This window comes from Chaetodon trifascialis, chromosome 2 (genome assembly GCF_039877785.1).
Source record: "Chaetodon trifascialis isolate fChaTrf1 chromosome 2, fChaTrf1.hap1, whole genome shotgun sequence".
NCBI classification, from domain to species: domain Eukaryota; kingdom Metazoa; phylum Chordata; class Actinopteri; order Chaetodontiformes; family Chaetodontidae; genus Chaetodon; species Chaetodon trifascialis.
Window position 1 is genome coordinate 18,512,273 of NC_092057.1, and position 19,180 is coordinate 18,531,452.

Genomic DNA, 19,180 nt, shown 5'->3' on the forward strand with positions numbered 1-19,180 from the left:
ATCTTACCTCTTATGTCGGCTACAATGTGAACTCATGCCAAGAGATGAACACACAGAGAAGGAGAAAAGAAAAGAGTCATAGAAGGAGAGAGTGGGGCAGAGAAAGAGTACTGCACAATGAGACAAAAAGAGGGCAAGACACAAAGACAGACAGAGAAACATACAGTGGGAGAGTGGAGAAAAAACTGGAATAAAAGCAGGGGGAAAATGAAGAGAAGGAGATCAACAATCCACAGCAAGCAGACTGAGTACCAGGGGTCTCTTTGTATTAAGAAAGAGAGATGATAAAATGAAGAGATCCTCTGTGCCTTCGTGCGGAAGCCAACAAATAGCTTCACTGGAACATTAAGCAATGATTATGATCAAAGAATACAGGGATATGCATATTTGATGGCCCACTGTTGTGCGCTACTCGCAATGAAAATTCCTCCCGTTTGATGAATGTAGACAGTTGGCTCTTTTACAAATGAGGGAAACAAAACAGAAACGAGGAAGAGCAAAGAGACGACAAAATGGGAGGAAAGTATGAGGGGAGAAGATATGACAAGAGGAAATCCACTGACGGATGCCGAGCACAAGTAGAACGCTCTGAAAAGAAGAAACTGAAAGAGCAGTGGGAGGAGAAAATCAATGGGAACTACAGGGAGTGTTTCTAAGGATACAATATGTTCTCATGTTCTCCTCATTTCTCCCAGCCTACCCCTCCATCTAATGAACTCATCTTCTTAAGGGAAGAGGACAGTTCTGGCAGCATCCCATCAACCAAAGCTGTTCAGGGCGAGAGATGCATGTGACAAGGTGTCAGCATGTGGGGCTTGTGCGTTTGGCTGATGTCCATTTGTCCCAACTTACTCCACCCCCACGTCGAGCTGTGAAAACATCACACTGCACAGCTCTTACTCTGCCGCTTTTTCGCAAATGCACACACACACACACACACATGCACACACACTCACTGTTTTTTCACATAGAGTGGCAAAGAAAATTAGGTTTCAACAGCATTATTTATTTCTCCCACTGATCTATGCACAGAGGATCTGAGAAAAAAAAAAACTCAAATGAAAGAAGAATTTAAGTGTCTCCTTTGCAGGCTACTTTGAGCAAAGCTGCAGTATGACATTGACTTGAGTGCTGTGGAAAAGAAGGCCTCCTGGGATAAAGGTTGTTACTGACGGAGCTTAGATGGGTGCTTAAGGGAGAAGAAATAGGTAAAGCCGAGCCAAAGCAGTGATCTTCAGAGAGAGTACGCCTAAGGGGAGACTTACCAATCTCCCCTCTCATCCGTTGCACAGTAAAACGGAGTGAATCAACTGCACATCCTTTTCCCCTCCCTCATCTCCCTCTCTCATTTTCTCAGGCTCTTTGCTGTCCCTCTCCCTCCCTCCCTTCCTCCCTTGTTATTTTCCCTCAGTTTTCTGCTCTAACGAGTGGCTGCCCCGTGGGTGAATCGCAGGCTGGGGCCTCAGACATCAAGTCCCATTCGCCGCTACACGGGAGTGTGTCAGCACCAATGAAGCTCACATGGAAATGAGACTCCCGCCCAGTGTGTGTGTGTGTGTGTGTGTGCGTGTGTGTGTTTCTGTGAATGTGTGGCAGACTGGCCCGGATTTGGGATATGTTTTTATAAAGCTCTCTCTTCCCATTTGCTCCTCTCCCCGCTGGCAAAAATCACACTTTACCACGTCACTCATACCCAACTACAGTACCTTTCTCACACACTCTCTCACCCTGTGTATATGTGTGAGAGCAAAACAAAGACGAAGAGTAGTAAGAAATGCAGCTAAAAGAGAGAGGGAAGGCAGAGAGACAGAGAGATTGAGGCGGGAGGAGAGCGGAACTGAGTGATGGGATGAAAATCATTGGACTAAAGAGAGACTTAGGTCATCTGTGTGTGTGTGTGTGTGTGTGTGTGTGTGTGTGTGTGTGTGTGTGTGTGTGTGTGTGTGTGTGTGTGTGTGTGTGTGTGTGTGTGGCCATTAATCCTGCAGGCTATGTCCTCGGCCAGGGGTCTGTGCCCTGGTCTCACGCCCAGACTGGTTTTAACAAGTGTTACCTCAAATGAACTAATACAGAGACACACACATGCATGATGCAGTTACACACACGCACGCACGCACGCACGCACGCACGCACGCACGCACGCACGCACGCACGCACGCACACTTTATTGTCCTTTTTCAGTTGAGAGCCTTCAAAGGGACCTGATCAAGACAACAAGTGTGTATATGTGTGTGTTTGTATGTGCCCACGAGTTTCTTTAGTCAATATCCTTTTATTTTGCTTCCTGAATCAAAACTTTCACTCCAGCTTTTACAGCAGCTTTTCTCTGAGGGTCCATTCAGTCCTAACCAAACAATACTGTACTCGCAAAATAAATGGATTTTTTTATTTTTCTTCTTCCATTTGCAGTGTGTTCTGACTTTGATTTCGTATTGTTCACAGAGCACCGCTGTCGAACAGACCAACTTTCAAGGAGAACTCATTTAAGGATTAAACAAAGAAAGGTGAACTCCTCGTAGAAGAAGTTGTATGATGATGTATATGTATGTTATATTTCTGTGCCTGTCTCTGAGCTTGGAGGAAGTTTTCTTCTTCTTGTTGGATGATGTTTGGTTTCTGTGGGGAGTTTGATGTTTACTGCTTAGAAATCATCAAAATATTTTATGGCTTGCATCAATTTGTACAAACATGAATTTTAGACCAGCCTGGATATGTAATTCATGTTTACAAGTCACGCATTTTAAATTAAGTAGCAGCTAAATAATTCTTCATTCAACAAAGCAAACCAGTGGTGGACTGAGGCCATGGGGTTCATGTTCACTTTGTCGGTGTGATCGCAGATTCTGTTCGAACCAAAACTAGCCGTGCTTTCATTTAGGAATTTTTACAGTTGCAGCTTATGGAAATGTTATATTTCCCGGATAAGGAAATCATGTTTAAAAATGCAAAATGCCCCTTTCACTGCGCATTATCACTTTTATGATTTACAGCTCATTAGGGGTAATGCTTACAGAGGGCAGACAAATAAACATAAATATTCTGTGAAAATGGACCTTAACTTTAAAGTAACCTCATCAGCATCGCAACCTCTGCTACAAATGTGGGTAACAGGTTTAATGTAGATGTAATGATCCAAGCTGAAGGCAGTGCTGCTGTGGTTTAAGCCACCACAACTAAACTTTTACAAAACACTATTTTGATCATGCCAACTATACTTTACCCACCAAAGACCAACTCTGCTAATAAAACATGCAGAGCGATTCACTGAATGTGAAAATTAAACTGGATCGACTAATACAAACACTGCCAATCGACGTCTTGAATAATGCAAAGGCGTGAACGCCTCCACTGGGATCCTTCCCATCTCTATCCTCCATCCCACACACTGAACTCCAAATGACATGTGCTGGTATTTTCAGACAGTAATAGAAAAAGGATAATTACCAATTAAGGTTTGGTAAACAATAACTAATATCATGTTCCTTATGATGTAATTATCAGAATCACTGCATGTAACAGTATAGTCCTGTAATTTGTTACTTCATTTTCAACTAATTTAAAGGCACTGCAATGCATCTAGCTAGCTGTATCTAAGTCTAGTGGCAAAGGGCAAGCTGTTCATTAGCCATATTTAAAACAGGATAGTCACACATCATCGATTTCAGCTCTTCTGTTTGACCCTAATTAAACCCTGACCATAACCCTTTATCCACCCAAACTACCCGCTTTGAGGCAATAACTAGAAATTGATTTCTGTTACAGTAACACACGCACGTACTGTCCTACTTAGAATCCCTGACAATAGACAGAGTTACATCCGTAGCAGGGCACTTTTCCCCAGTCGTGGCCTAAGAGTAGAATGGCTTCCCCGACATTAAACAGCCCATTACTAGACATTGATTGCAGTTAACACCTACGCTAGACCATATTAATCGCTCCATCCATCCGCTCTAGTGCCTCGGCGCAGATCTGAACCTGGGCGCTTATCCGGGATCATTTAACAAGGTTCGAGGAAGTGAGGGGATTTCTGTCAGTGTGTATCACATCACTCCTGAGTTTAGTCAGGCTGTTTGAAAATGAAAGGAGTCAGAATGAAGAGAACCTTTGATAGGAAAGACAAATTGGATGTTTTGGTATTAACGGGGCAAAAAGAGGAGCGGTTTGATAAAAGCAGTGGCAGCAAGGTCATACAAGACTCATCTGTTTGCAGCAGTGATTTTGAGGTAATAGGCAGCAATTTCCACAAGTGATCGTGAAGGGAAAAAAACGAGAGTGAAGATGAGAGTGAAATACAATAAGGCGAGGAGTGAAGAGGGGAGAAAACAGAAGGCATGACTACAGTGGAGGGAGAGAGGTGATGTACGGCATGAATGACAATGAGGAATACATCTTAAATTTGATGGTGTAATTATAGAATTTCATGTTTATCTGCCATTAAGGACAATTCATCTTACAAAGCTCTACCGGCTGCTCTCTGTTTACACACACCTGAGCTTAGCAAAGCACTCGTGACACTGTATCATACAAGAGCTGAATAGCGTGCATTATCTCTGTGTTAGAAATGCACTATTTGTGTAATTAATTTCCACTTATAAGAGGAAAGAACAATCCTTCTCTGGTACTGCCATATTATCAATTTTGTATTAAATTATGGCATTGATGTAATACTAAATATTACAGTTTTGTTTCAGGTCTGAAAAAGTATCTGGTGTTTTCACAGGAAGAATAACTAAGCATGTAACATATGGTTGCATTATGAACATTAAGATGAAATAGTTCAAGCGGAAAGTGTCTTTTAACACTCTTCCTGTTGTCAATGCAAACTTGCTGAATTGTGCCCATATACAAGCCTAACCAATAATGTAAAACAGAGGTTCTCATACTTATCACTCAAAGGTTCACATCTGATTTTCATTCATGGTCAGAGGTCCAGAACGATTGGCGATAACAAAATAACATTTAGTCAATGAATTAACATCACATTTGACGTGACAGCATGAAACTGAGGCAGACAAGGCTCAGACAGTTAGTCCATATTTCTGATTCACACATATACTTAAAATTACATTTACACTAGTTGTAGAGATTGTATCCTTGACATCCTTGGTAGCAACAACACACAACACTCTCCAGCAGTTAACATCCCCATGACAATAAGGTCAATGATATAGAAATCAGCCACATTAAAACCACATTGATCTGGGGACAGGATCGCTCTGAGTGGTCTCCAGCTACACTGTATAGTTAAAGTCACTAACAATATACTGATAAACAGAAAATTAATTTCAAAATAGAAAACATCACACTTCACGTTATATAGCCTATTCATGAGATGCGGTGGCAGGGGACCTCAAGTACATTTGTCCAAGGACCAGAATTTTTCTAAGCAGACACTGTGAGGACTTTCAAAAAAAGAAAAATAAAATATTTGGGTCTAATTAGGCTATTACTGCTTAATACCACCACCTTTGCTCAAACTTATTGAACCTATGTCAGTGTGAACAGAATCCAAAATCCACAATGATAACTAGATACTTAACTGGAAAATGCTCTCAGACCTCCACCAAGAAGGCAGTCAGTGAATAAGTCTTTATCTCATTAAAAAGCTCCTCAAAAAATACAACAGTAGGCCAACAAAAAGAAACACCAGATGCCTCTTGCATCTAATAGACAAGCTTAGTGATTCTCCATGAGTATCTGTTTCTGCAGAACTGGTGAACTATGAATCTTGAACTTTTTTGCTCGTTGCCAGGTCTTGGCAAGCTGATCGATGATCACTCTCAGGATGGGCTGGGCTCCATCCACTGGTTGAGAAACGTTAAACACGCACATTTTCTGAATTCATTAATATTCTTCAGGCTGAACATGGCCGGCAGGCTGCCAGTTGCTGATATGGGCTGGGTCTGGGTAGAGAAGAACGAGGCCTGAGATTTGAGAAGCCCTGATGTATAATATTGCCCAATAACTTCACTTTAGATAATTGCAATTTTGAAAAAAACAAAACAAAACAAAACAAAAAAAAAAATGTGTTTTTAACAGATGAAGACCAACCCACACTCATGAAATTCACAGATTTGTTCTCGGAAAATGTGTTTTCCTGAAAGAAATTAGAGGTATCAATCTTTGACTCTTACTTTGAAAGTAAATGACATGACTTCCTCATCTTATGTGTGAATCTCCCTATAACCAGTTACATCTAGGGAGTACTGACTAATTTAATAAGCCCTTTGCTGATTACCAAAACCAGTTAGCACTGATGCAAAATCAGACCGAAAAAACTTCAGCATACCTGTTGATAGCAGAGCTGAGCTCATCCAGGCGCCGTGCGTCGGTGGTGGAGGTGTTGTCGAGTTTGGACAGGCTATCCATCCTCTTCAGAATCACCTCCAGCATGTCACTGATCTTCCTCAGCACACCACGTGACTCCACACCTCCCAGCACTGAGTGTAGAAACAGACATAGAAGGAGAGGCAGGAGATGAATGAAAAGCTGGACAGCAGAGCACATAACAAACTTGTAGAACAGCATGAACATTAATCACAAAGCCTGCAGCTCTTCTGGCTCAATGCACTGTAGCTGGTTTTGGCTGTGCTCTTGCTTTGGACAACTGTCTCTATGCACTTCACTGCAATGCAGATCAAAAGCAAATTCCTGTCTTCAGTATGCCAAGAAAGTGTCCCCTTAATGAGATTTGCAGAAAAGCATTCACTATCTACCTTCTGTCTGTATTGCTTACCAGTGTTTTATGACTAAAAAATTGATAGCTCCTTTGAAATTAAATATCTGTTTAAAAAGCCCCCATTGCTCACTACTGGGCATTTTTTATGTAATAATACCTTTAGCTTATAACCCTAAACAACAAAGTTGGGCTGCAATAGAGCCAGCACTCACTACAAAATAAAGAAAAGCATGAGGTGCATGAAAATTTAAGGGTGAAATCACACTCTGTCAAACAGCAGTAAGAAAATGGTATATGCCAGAAAAAAGTTCGATCTTTTGCCTCCGTGGTTCAGTTCACAGATGCCACCTCACTGATTAAATCAGTTTTCAGACTGTCGCCATTAATTAACATTTGGGGCAGCCAATGTGCAATGTTCCCTAATTCATGTAATTACAAAACAGTGATTGCACAAGACATGTTTTCAAACAGAAGTAAACGTGTCCTTGTTCATAATAGAGATGACAGTTTTATGAACTGAAGCTTTATACAGCCTTTCAATTTGTGTGCTTGTGCTTGCTATTACAGTCCAAATTAAATCCCATTTAGTCATTATTTAAAGGTTTTACTTCATTGTTGTATGGAAGAGAAAAGGTGTTTGTCTCGTCGTGTGTGTGATTGACAGCAGCTGGCAGGCTGCCAGAGTGCCGGCATTACTCCGGAGGGACTGAGAGACAAAGTAAACAAACTTGCGGTGTAATTTATATGTCGTGGACAAACAGCGTGTTGTTAGTAGCATTAAAGAATAAAGACCAAACGAGCATCTAACTGACTTAAGAGACATTCTCAGGTATGTTTAAATGGTACCGTTTAATGTGTTGCGGCTGAGCAGCGAATTAGCTATCTAGCCTGTGAAGTCACATTAGGCATCTTGCCTGTCCCCTTGAATGTTTGTTTGCTTACTCGCTCAACAAGCACATGTTCAGGATGGGATGTGTGTTTGAAAGTTAGACAAGAAGCAGACTTTAGCTGGAAAGTCACTGTGTGTTATTGTTCAGAGTCTGCCGCTCTTGTGTCGTCTCGCTGCTGCCTGGCTCAGTGTGATTTGATTGGCTGTATCCAAATAAGGTTTCCATCCACACGGACGGATCACTGACAGTATTCCATCACATTAATGCAAATTTACGGCATCTCTCCTCAAATGGCAATGCAGGACAAATGATTTACGGAGCAGATATGTGCTGTGGCAGACATAAAAAAAAAGCAATTTATTTTCAAGGATGACTTTCAAGTATGAATCAATTGGTACAAAAGCTGCTTTTTGTTTGTCAAGCTTTCCATTTACTCCCCTTCTTTTTCCATGAGAGAAAGACCCCCCCCCCCCCATAATAATACCCCTTTGACCTCAATAGAGCAGGTCCTCTCCACTTGATCATGAGTGTTAATCCTCACCCTTAAATATAAAAGCCAACAGTTTGATTTTCTCAGTCTTTAACCTGTATATCTTCAGCCTGATCTCTCATTTCCTCTGCCAGCAGCAGTGCACATCACTCAGCGCTGTATTCTGATCTCTTGTCATAAACTGGCTTTTGTTAAGGCCAGACACCCAGACACTCTGGAGTCTGATGTCTGAATATGGGCTTACTTTTACATCCTTTGATACCCTTTGATATGAAAAAGAGACTTCCACCAAGACTCTGAGTTATGAAAAGCCAGGAACTAATTACGCTGGGGCACTCTTCTTTCTTGTCTGTGTCTGTGTCTGTGTCTGTGTGATGGCCAATTTATTTCTTCCACCTAGCATGGCACAGAGGGCTCTCCGTGGACATAAAGGAGTGGCGGCATACGTAGCTGTGTGTGTGGAGAGATGAACACATCTTTGGCCATCAGAGGTGAAAAGTGAGGATTAACACATAAGCATGCACACACAGATAGTAGTTCCAGACACAGTGAGGGAGAGAGGCAGAATATACTCTGACTGGTTAGAAGGTGTACAAGCCCTCATTAGGCTAATTACACCAACACCGCCAGGGTCAGAGTGCGTGCATGTGAGTTAGCAATGAATTAGTGATAGTGAATTAACCCTTAATCGATTAACCACTGAGAATATTGTTCATGTGTGGGTGCCTTGAGGCTGACTACACTTTGGCATTGAGAGCTACAGTGACTGAACACTGGATGAGGTAATAGCTAAGCTAGCTCTGACCAACAACTGCTGGACAGCTCCCACACACACAAGCTACATCACAGCTCCGTCACTTTGTCAGTGCTGACTGGGAGCAGGGTTTCCTTTATCTGGTAATTGGTTGTTTTATGCTGGGAAAGTCTCTGAAAGTCACATATTTTCAAGTCTCTCCAGTCATAACGTCGGGTTGCTCAGTTAGATGTGAAAACATTTTGGCTCTACATGCTGTTTCCCCCCCGCTGTTTCTCTGATGTCCGCCCTCTCTCTTGCTCTCTTTCTCCCCCATTTCTGTGAATTAAGGGTTTATTTTGACCAAACCGGAGATGGTGGTGATTGTTGGAACAGTATAAGCACGAACCAAGAAGGATTTGGTGAGTGTTATTTTGTTTCTGTCTAGTTTGAATGAAGTTTGATTTACAGTAAAAAAAATGACTTTCTGTAAATGGAGTCTGGTGGCTTCAGCAAGAGCGATATAGTGGCTCTTTCACAAGAAGCTCTGTCCGTAGAGATACTTCCCATAATGTTGTCAGACTGAGCCTGTCGGTGGTAAAAGCAAACACCTTTAGAGAAATGTACATTGACGGTGTATAAACGCATGACACTGCAGTCCATTTCTCAGTTGTCAGCTGTAGCACGATGACTCAATACTTGGTTTCAAAAATTGTTGTCCCCATTAGTCACTGAGACACAAAGCATGAGACAATAAGGTCCATAAACATAGATAATATTTGACCGAAATTTCTCCCATTTGTCCAGGTTATTAAAACGTTCCAGGTCACGACTGAACCAGTTAGTCACCAGTTAACAGCAAAGCAAAATCAATCACAACTGACCTACTGTGAATTCCACTTATAACAGTCTAGAGTGAGGAAGGTGACTGAAAGGTAGAGAAACAGAAAAGCTTCCTAATCATTGCAGAACATGCCCCATGTACAGTATTTCATCCGTAACCTATGATATAACAAGCGCACATGAGAATGAGAAGAACAGACAGCTGTGAACCAAGAAGTGGTTAAGAGCTTCTTCCTCTGAGCAAGACTCGTTTTTAAGAAGAGATCCTCGATCATTTTTTTCCACTTTTAGCACACACACTGTATAAAGACACAAAGCGGATGTAGCCAGAGGTGTATGTATCATCAGTCTTTACACAGAAAGGCTGCTTTCTGCTGGACATGCTCACATGAAAATGGAAGGAAAAACATCATTGAGAACATACTTGACTGTTACATCACCAACTTTATCGACACCCTTGAAGACCCTGAAAACACATTTACTCTGAGTGGAGGGGTCCTCTGTGAACACAATATCTTTTGTTTTAAAGAGGCACTAAGCTCAGACTCTTGTACTTTTTTGTACATTGTTCCACCTCAGTTGTAAAATTCTGTGATCTCTGCCATTTTATGGGTATTTTTTTTGTTCTTCAATTACACAGATATCGTGATTCACTGCATCGTGATAGCATTGTTATCATGGGGAATGTATTGTGTATCTAACATTATTAAGAAAAACTTGAAACCAAGTTCTCATTGGCTTTAACACCTGGAAACAGTACATGTCCTGGATGTTCAGAAAAAAATATTAAAACCACTGGTCAGAACGACTTCCAGCAAGCCTCTCTAACATGTTAATGAACTATCGAGTGCAAATCCAATTAGCAGGTGTACACAAAATAGTCAGGAAACACAGGGTGGCTGGCAGATGCAAAACAAGCCAAACGGGGCGTTCACACTGAAAGTGACAATTTTAAAGGCTACATTCTAATTCAGCCTCAGGTATATACATTAACTTAATCCATAAACTGGCACACATTAAACAAGCAAAGAATTCTTAAGGCAGTCTGTCCACTTAAATCATTAAATCTTCAGTACCCACACACGATGGAGTAAACAGCCTAATAAGATACAGCTTGGGACATAAGGGACACATAGGTCAGAGTGTATTCTTCTAGCCTCCCATCAGAGGACTTGGCAAGGCCCATATTGACACTGCAAACACCTGGAATACGCTTGCCGACCACTCTGTCAAACCCCATGTCTGCTGCTTGACAGGCAATTACAGCCAATGGGCTCCGGTGCCTAACAGCTCTGGTGCAAGGTCATTGTCTGCCTCGATCTCTACCAACAGCAGAAGGAATCCTAAGTTCAGTGAGTTATCTCCTCTGCGACAGATGTATTCGTCTCAGACTGGCAGTGTCATGTCCTTTGCCTGTGATGGATCACCCTGTCAGAGTGCGCTGGTGGGTCGCTCTGGTTACATCTTTGTGATTGGCTGAAAATGAATAATGTCCACGTTAAGGGTCAAGCAAATTGAAGGAACGGGCATGAAAAATACAGATTATGATAGTTTATTATTAGGTTGAACACATATGGGCTTGTCTAATGTTTAGTGTTTCTCTCAGTCTTGGCAGTCTTAGTGTAATATGGGTGATCCCTTTGAATGACAATATGACATAAAATTACAATAAACACCAAAGCAATATTAAAAATTGTCAAGGTACAAGATACAAAAAAGCTCATGAATAGGTCTTTCATATGTCCCCATGGTCTAATGCAGGGGGCTAATTGTTCCCTGTGAGTCTTTGTTTCTTGATGAATCTGCGTGTCAAAATCTCGTCACAGAAGCTGCACTCCCATGGCTGACAAATGAGCAGAGCGGCTGTTAGAAATGAGGTCTGCTTTCAAAAGCTGATCCTTGTTGAGGATTCATTGTGTACTGAGATGACAAACGCATCGAAATCTTTTTATTTTATTTGACTGAGGCGACCAAATGCCAATGTAAAGGACAAGTGTCAATACTCCAAAAGCTTGTTTAAATGATCATAAAGAAAATGGCTGTCCTTGTCTTCCCTCATCAGATGAAACCTCATTCAGATCACACTGGTGTAAGATATTTGCTAGTGAAGGACACTTCAGATACAGTATGTCAGGGTTGGGGTTGCATATTTAGTTTTTGGGATAATACAAACAGTAACAGAGACTGCACAGCTGATACAAACCTGAATGTCAACACTGCAGGGCTCCCAGTAGTGGGTCGTCCCAAACAGAGACGCGTGCATGTCTCCTCAGAATGGGAAAATCCTTAAGATGTACAAACACACAGTTTGAAGTCGAGCAAAAGCAGATTGCTGTAATTAGCTTTGAGCTCGTCTCTGCTTTGCAGTTCAATGATTTTGTCGTGGGTACCACTGAACATACTGATGTGGCAAATACTTTCAGTTCCTTTTTATTTTTCATGTCCTGAAACCTGTCGCCAAAGGCATGATGGAGTTTCCACACTCAGCAGAATATTCAGATGTTACAGCTGGCTTTTTTTATTTTTGCAGAGTGGGAAAATGCACAGCATTACCTCTTTCCAGTCACACTTGCTGCCGCATTAATTTTGCTTCAAATTGTTTCACCCTTGAAAGTAGAGAGCTGAGAAGCTGGATGGAGCTTGAGGTTCAGCTCTGAGTGTTACCTTCACAGCAGGCTTTCTCTTCATCGCCATGAATTCATCAAGACAAACTGGTATTTTGAAACAATTTTACTTTGTCCGGTATTAGCAGTAAGTCATTTTAACAAACGGTCTTGTAGGCTGCATGCTGCCCAGAGGCCAGGCGTTCCTCACCCCTGCTGTGTCTAAAGGACAGAAGCTGAAAGATGATAAACAGCAGCAACATTACTGCAGAGATAAAGATGGTTTGACTTGCTCAAGCTCAAAGGGCAGTGGAGTCAAAACCAGGGAACTGTGTGCGTGTGTGTGTGTGCGTGTGTGAAAAAAAAAAAATGCAAGTCAAGACATAAAAGAAAAGAAGTAATGTGTGAAAGATGAACAAGGAACATGGACAACAATCAAGATTAAATACCCTATACTGGGTATTGTTTGTAAGTTCCTTGTGATCAGTCTATTACTGATGACAGACATTTACGGGCATTAACACCAGAGGTCTTATAGGCCCCTTACCATCAGCCCATTGTGTGTTCTGGCTGCTCAAAACAATAATAGCTCTGACATCAGGAAAAATTTAGACCTTAATCCATTTGATGGCATATTGGGATTACATCCAGATTTGAAAGCCACATCGACAGCAGACATAGTTACCAAAGCCTAAGTCATAACTACGACTCACATAGATAGGCTGGTGATGTCTGGACATGCAAATTCCAATCTGATCTGAACAGTTTGGACAGTAAAGATATTTGATAAATAAGCACTGCACAGGCCATCATAAACATGCATGATGAATACACCACTACTTGTGAGCAAGGTGGCTGTTTCACTCGCACTATGACACACTAAGGTTTCAGTTATTGTGAAGTCTGGATCATCATATAATAGTGATGGACTCAATGACTAAAATATTACATTTAACAGGTTTGATGAAACAATAAAGCCAGAGGGATCATGAAACAGAATGATGGAAAAGGTGAAGTCATATTTTCGAATTACAATATGGGCGAATTATTTTATTAATGAAAAACTTTCCAGTGAAATTGCGTATCTTGATCAATGGATGCATTCATTTGGTAAACGCTGATTGATTTAACTGCCATGCAGCTGCAATCATGTTGCAACTGCACCTTTGATCCCAAGAAAATTACAAAATGGAAGATTAAAAAAAAAATGGTAGAAAAGTGAAGACTTCTAAACTGGCAAATAACCAAATCTGTACTTTAATTAGACTTGTGCTGCAAGTTATTTACTATGCATGAAGGAGTAACTTGTCCCAAGAGATCAAACAAAAGCTGTTTGGGCCTTTGGTCATGAATCGAGCACCGTGCTGTCTGAGTGACTACCTGTTTGTGTTTGTGAAAGATAAATGCAGACTTAAGATTCAATGAGAGTAAAGGCAGTGGGCTAACAGGGCCAAGCTGCTGGCATACTATTTCATGCCGTGTTTGGCTTCCCCCACTGGCACAAGGTGGAATAAATCAGCACACGCACACATGCACACATACACAGTGCCCTGCTTTAGCCACCATATTGGACTGCATATTTAGTGTCAGGACACATCATATTTCTCCTGAGGACTGAAATGCGTGAAGCGTGAACAGAATCCTTGTTAGCGTCTCTAAACGGACTACTGAAAACTGAGAGGGAGAATTTTTGTGCATATGTACTGCGTGTGTGTGTATGCAAGTACTGTGGCCTACACAGAAAGTTGGCAGTTTTCCCTCATCCAATTTAAGCATCTGAGCAACAGAATTTTGACAGTGGGAACAATTAACATTAGCGAACAGAAATTAAATCGGCAGCCAGATGCAGCTTCGCGAGAAATCCATACAGAATACTCAATCTAATGTGTCCGAGTGTGAGTCTGTGAAATAGCCACAGCATGTCCGTCTGCCTGACTTTTCAGTAATGGGAATGACAAAAAGGGTCACGCGATACAAAATAGCTATGACTTCCCTCCATCAAATTCCTTTTATGCCACTAACTTTAAAAATTCATATTTCACCCAGGCTGGGAACAGTGTTTGTCTGTGTCAACTTCCCCATCAAAAAAATGACTTTTCACATCTCAGCACAGCCGCATGGGTGTGTTTGTATAATACAGTCTATAAGCAGACCTATGACTAAAGCATATAATATGTGCAGGGTTGAATTCATAATGGCTCCATCCATTACGGTTGAATGTTAAGGAAAAGGAAAAAAAAAGAAAAGAAAGGGGTTTAGAGCGGCAGGGTTCCTTCCATTAAAAGACATTAAAAGAGTGTGATTGTGCCCCGAGGTGGTCTGGCAGCCTGTGTGAGTATGTGTGTTTATCTTTGTATAAAGGACATAGGCCATGGAGGGGGCGCAGAGCAGCAGGATGAATATGTGAGTTTTTGCCCTGCTTTTTCGAATGTCTAATTCAATTAAACTGAATAACTGCACATATTATGAAGGTAAAACAATAAATAAAAAAATATCCACCATAACCTGACAGCATGTCTGTGCTCCAATTCAGTGTATAGCAGAGGGGTTTAGAGTGTACTGAACAATTAACACTGACAGTCTAGAAATACAAATGGCACGATCCCATAAAAAAATATATCATTTTGAAGATGATGAAATCCGATATGGAAAAACTCAATGTTCACCTGCAGCGGGGCTATGGCACTTTGAAAGCGTTTCCCTGTCAAGCATGATCGAGCTCTGTCTTTGAAAATCAAACTGTCTTGAAGAGACCTCTCAATCATTTGATATGTGGTGGGTTTGTAAGACAGCACTGCACTATAATCCCTCCTATGGCAAGCGTGCCAATCGTGTGTGTGTGTGTGTGTGTGTGTGTGTGTGTGTGTGTGTGTGTGTGTGTGTGCATGGTATTTACAGGCCAACACGATGCGAGCGTCTCTACAATCGTCTCTTTAAGCATGACTGCAGCAGCAAAGAACATACGATGCGTGACTTACGCATATGCGAGTGCACACAAACACGCTCAAACAGGGACACGTCTGCGTACATGAGGTATTATATGTGCCAGAACAGGATGGTATTTTGATTGGCTGGGGGGGGGGGTTTGAATATTCATGAGAGGAAAACCATTTGTGGTTTGATGAATGCTGACAGAAGGGCCTGCTGGATAGGAGTTGACACAGCTAAATTAACTGGAGACTGATGTCATTTTGTCACAGGAGCACACACACACATACACACACACAAACAGAGAGAGAGACAGAGAGAGAGAGAGAGAGAGAGAGAGAGAGAGAGAGAGAGAGAGAGAGAGAGAGAGAGAGAGAAAGTGCAAACCAAACTGAAAGCTACTTAAACAGGAAAATACACCCGAAAAACAAAAGTGTGATATTATTTTACACTTTAAGTGTGAGTTGAGCCTTGAATTAAGATGTCACATGATACACAATGGAGATGTTTCATCAGTGCGTAATAACTCTGTGAGCTCATGAATGTTTTGTTTGAGATATTCCATCCCAGTGAGTATGATTTGAATGTGCTGCTTCCATCTGTGCCTGAGAAAATGCAGCCACAAACCTTAGTAAACCACCATGGGTGCTGTCATGGTGTCCTGCCTGCTGTTTCCCATTATTCACCATCATCTCCAGGATTTGTCGAGACACCGTCACTGCAGTCGGACTTGGCTGTACAATACCAACAAACTGCACACACAATGCCCTCCAGCTGAGACACACACATATTAATTCATACATAATGCATGTTTACCTGTGCATACCCCCCCCGTTGTTCTTTTACCTCACTTTTAGGCCACTTCATCTTCAGCCTCTACTTTTCCCTAAACCTCTTCCTTCCTCTCCCTCACCACTGTGCTTTTCTCTTGTCATCTTCTTCATACCCTATTTTACTCCTTCACCCAATTCTTTGTCCTCCCTGGTCAACTTCCCCCTCCTTCTCCTCTGCAGTAAAAGAAACAACACCATCACTAGTAAAACTCCTCCCTCCGTCCTCAGTGGGCAGGAAGACAGACAGACAGACAGACAGACAGACAGACAGACAGACAGACAGACAGACAGACAGACAGATAGACAGACAGACAGACAGACAGACAGACAGACAGACAGACAGACAGACAGACAGACAGACAGACAGACAGACTGGTGCTTAATGCTACCACGCTCATGCTACCACTCCAATCCCTAGTACATCTCCTTTCTTCATTTCCACACCCACATTCAATTACTACAAATTACAAGCAGTTTAATTATTATGGTGCAGGAGCTCTGCTGTTCATTAGCTAAGGAACGACAGGACTGAGTGCAGACAGAAAAGAGTGGGATGAAGTTTTTTTAAGCTTCACGATGGGAATGGAAATGTACGGTGGGAGGAGGGTTTTGGCAAATGAAAATGCAGCAAATGAAGCATGAAGGAAGTGAAATATCATGCTGGCAAGAAAGTAAACACAATGAATGGCGATGATCTAAAAGACAATTTAAAAAGATGTAAGACCGCATACAGAGGGATGATCAATAAGCTATTTTGTGCACGACATGATAGAATAGAATAGAATAGAATAGAATAGAATAGAATAGAATAGAATAGAATCCTCTACCGATGGTGGACTAAACATACTTTGCTCAATCTTAATTCTCTCTCTTGTATGAGTTTTTTAAATATTTATTGTTCATCTGATTTTCACATTTTCTCTCCATTCATCCATTGATGTCAAGGCGAATTGGATTTCATGAGGGGAGACGAGACAGATGAGAGGATATTAAAAAACACAAAGAAAGAGAGACAGCTTCTCTGTTTCAAAGTGATCGAGGATGGGATGAAGAAAGACTTTGTGTGTGACTCTAATCTAGCGCGCTGTGTCTCCACAGTTGAGCCTCAGTTCAACCCCCATCGTCTTTCCCCTCCGTTCCCAAACTGTGTTTCACTCATAGGGCCGTTGTAAGCTGCTGTTTCATTTGATTTGCACATTTTGTTTTGAAGCTGTCACATTCGTCCACTTGCAATATCTTCTCTCACCCTCCCTCTTATCTTTTATCCTCTATCACTCTTTAATTTTGACTGTTTCCCTCTCTGTCATCTTGATTTGTCATAGTTTATCTTACGATGATGACAGAGGATGAAAAGCTGGCATCAACACAACCCCACACAAAGCACTTGAGATTCACAAATAAAACAATATTTGAACAGAGACCAAATTGCATATACACATATGCAGCATGAAAGGCTAATCTGTTGACAAGTGCGTCGTGTCTCCAAGTGTGGGCGTGTTCGTTTCTTGATGAAACTGTGATGAAATGGACCGATAGCAACGGCTGTTTCAAAAGCACAATTTCAAATGGAATACGAAACAATGGATATCTTCATCAGATTGAATTGTTCTTCTTTGAATTACACATAAACAATGCAGCATTTCATGTGCAGAGCTTAAGGGTGACATTTATTATTTGAGTGATGACCTCCCTTTCGATTTCTAACACACACACACACACACACACACACACGCCACACATGAGAACATGGAGGTCACACTCACCTTCATGCACCATCCTGAGAAGTCTGACAGACACAAGCCATGGCCTTTATTACCATATCCACCACCTTCTCAAATCTCTGTCTCTCAGAAAACATTTCTCTGTTGACTTTCACTCCTTCAGCACGGCTCAGACAGACACACAGCCGCAGGGGCTCTTTTCACCACGAGCACGTCAATGTGTGTTAGTGTGACAGAGCGTTGTGTTCTACGCCGAGATTGGCAGAGATGAGGAGGTTGAGTTCAGAATGCAGAAAGTGTGTGAGTGTGTATGCATGCATGTACACCCATCATGGTAGATGGGGGGGAATACAAGAATTTAGATGGGAAATGTGTGTGACGTGACCTTTTCACTGTTCTGTGTGTCTGAGTGTGCATATCTGGCTGCGGTATGTCCACAAATGTGTGTGTATGTGCGTGTGAGTTTGCCCTAGATGATGTTTAGTCTCATAGAAGAATTTCCTGGAAAGATGAGGCACAGGAAAGAAAATATATCCCATATGTACAGTTTGTGAGCGTTGTATGATTACAGTCAATGGATACACCGTACATTTTACACATCAGGGGCGCAAAAATGGACAGCTGTACATGTGCATTTGTCATGGCTACATGATTTATGATCAAAAATTTGTGAGTCGACGGCTTTGCGAATGCAGCCAAACATCAAGCAAGTGCAGTAACACAAGACAGAAATTAGCAAGCTAGCTATTATTACGTCCTTTTTTTTTCCCTCCTTAGCTTCCTCTCTCTCAACCTTTGGCAGTCCAAGGCTCCTCTGTTAGCGATGTAAAGACCAACGCTCCCCTGGCACACCAAGCTCAGAGTCCACTACAGGTACTAGTTGACAGCAGGTACAGTAGGGCAGCAGTAAGCGGATACTTTAGCAACAAGTAAAAGTATCTATCCATCAGGAAAATCCCTCGCTGGAAGACATCAGAGGGAAAAATGATCCCGTTTCACAAAAGTCACTGATAGTTGGTACTTGATGTAGTGTTGCACACTTCTCACGGGAGATCATACCAAGTTACATAGCGCACAGTGGGAGAGAAAGAGGCACCATTCTCTCTATTACAAGTCAGTGTACCATCAAAATGATTTTGAAGCTGTTTTTAAGGTAGGGTTTAGTTACGTGATGTAGGTCGAGCTATCAAAGTTATCAAACTTTGGCACGACACGAATGCTATCTATAAGCAGGTGAAATAAGTGAAACAACAAATTTTAGCTGTATTCATCTTCATCTATTTTCCTTCAACCCTAGCCTCTAATACCATACATTTTTATATATGTTTATCTAGCTATTACATAATCTAGACAGAAACGAATGACAAATAATCTCTTGAAACAAACCCCAGCTTTTCAGTTTTGTTGATATGGCTGCATTGTGCATCTGAAAACTGCTGCATAAATCTGCTAACAGCTGT

The 19,180-nt window shown here is 41.6% G+C and overlaps 1 protein-coding gene across 1 annotated transcript in view; it reads right to left on the reverse strand.

The window, feature by feature from the left end:
* Positions 1 to 19,180, reverse strand: part of LOC139346467 (alpha-1,6-mannosylglycoprotein 6-beta-N-acetylglucosaminyltransferase B-like) — a 106,592-nt gene that overhangs the window by 59,844 nt on the left and 27,568 nt on the right. Inside the window, exon 3 of the mRNA XM_070985498.1 lies at positions 6,290 to 6,440. Within this exon, the coding sequence (XP_070841599.1) occupies positions 6,290 to 6,440 (151 nt within the window). The remainder of the gene's footprint in view (positions 1 to 6,289; positions 6,441 to 19,180) is intronic.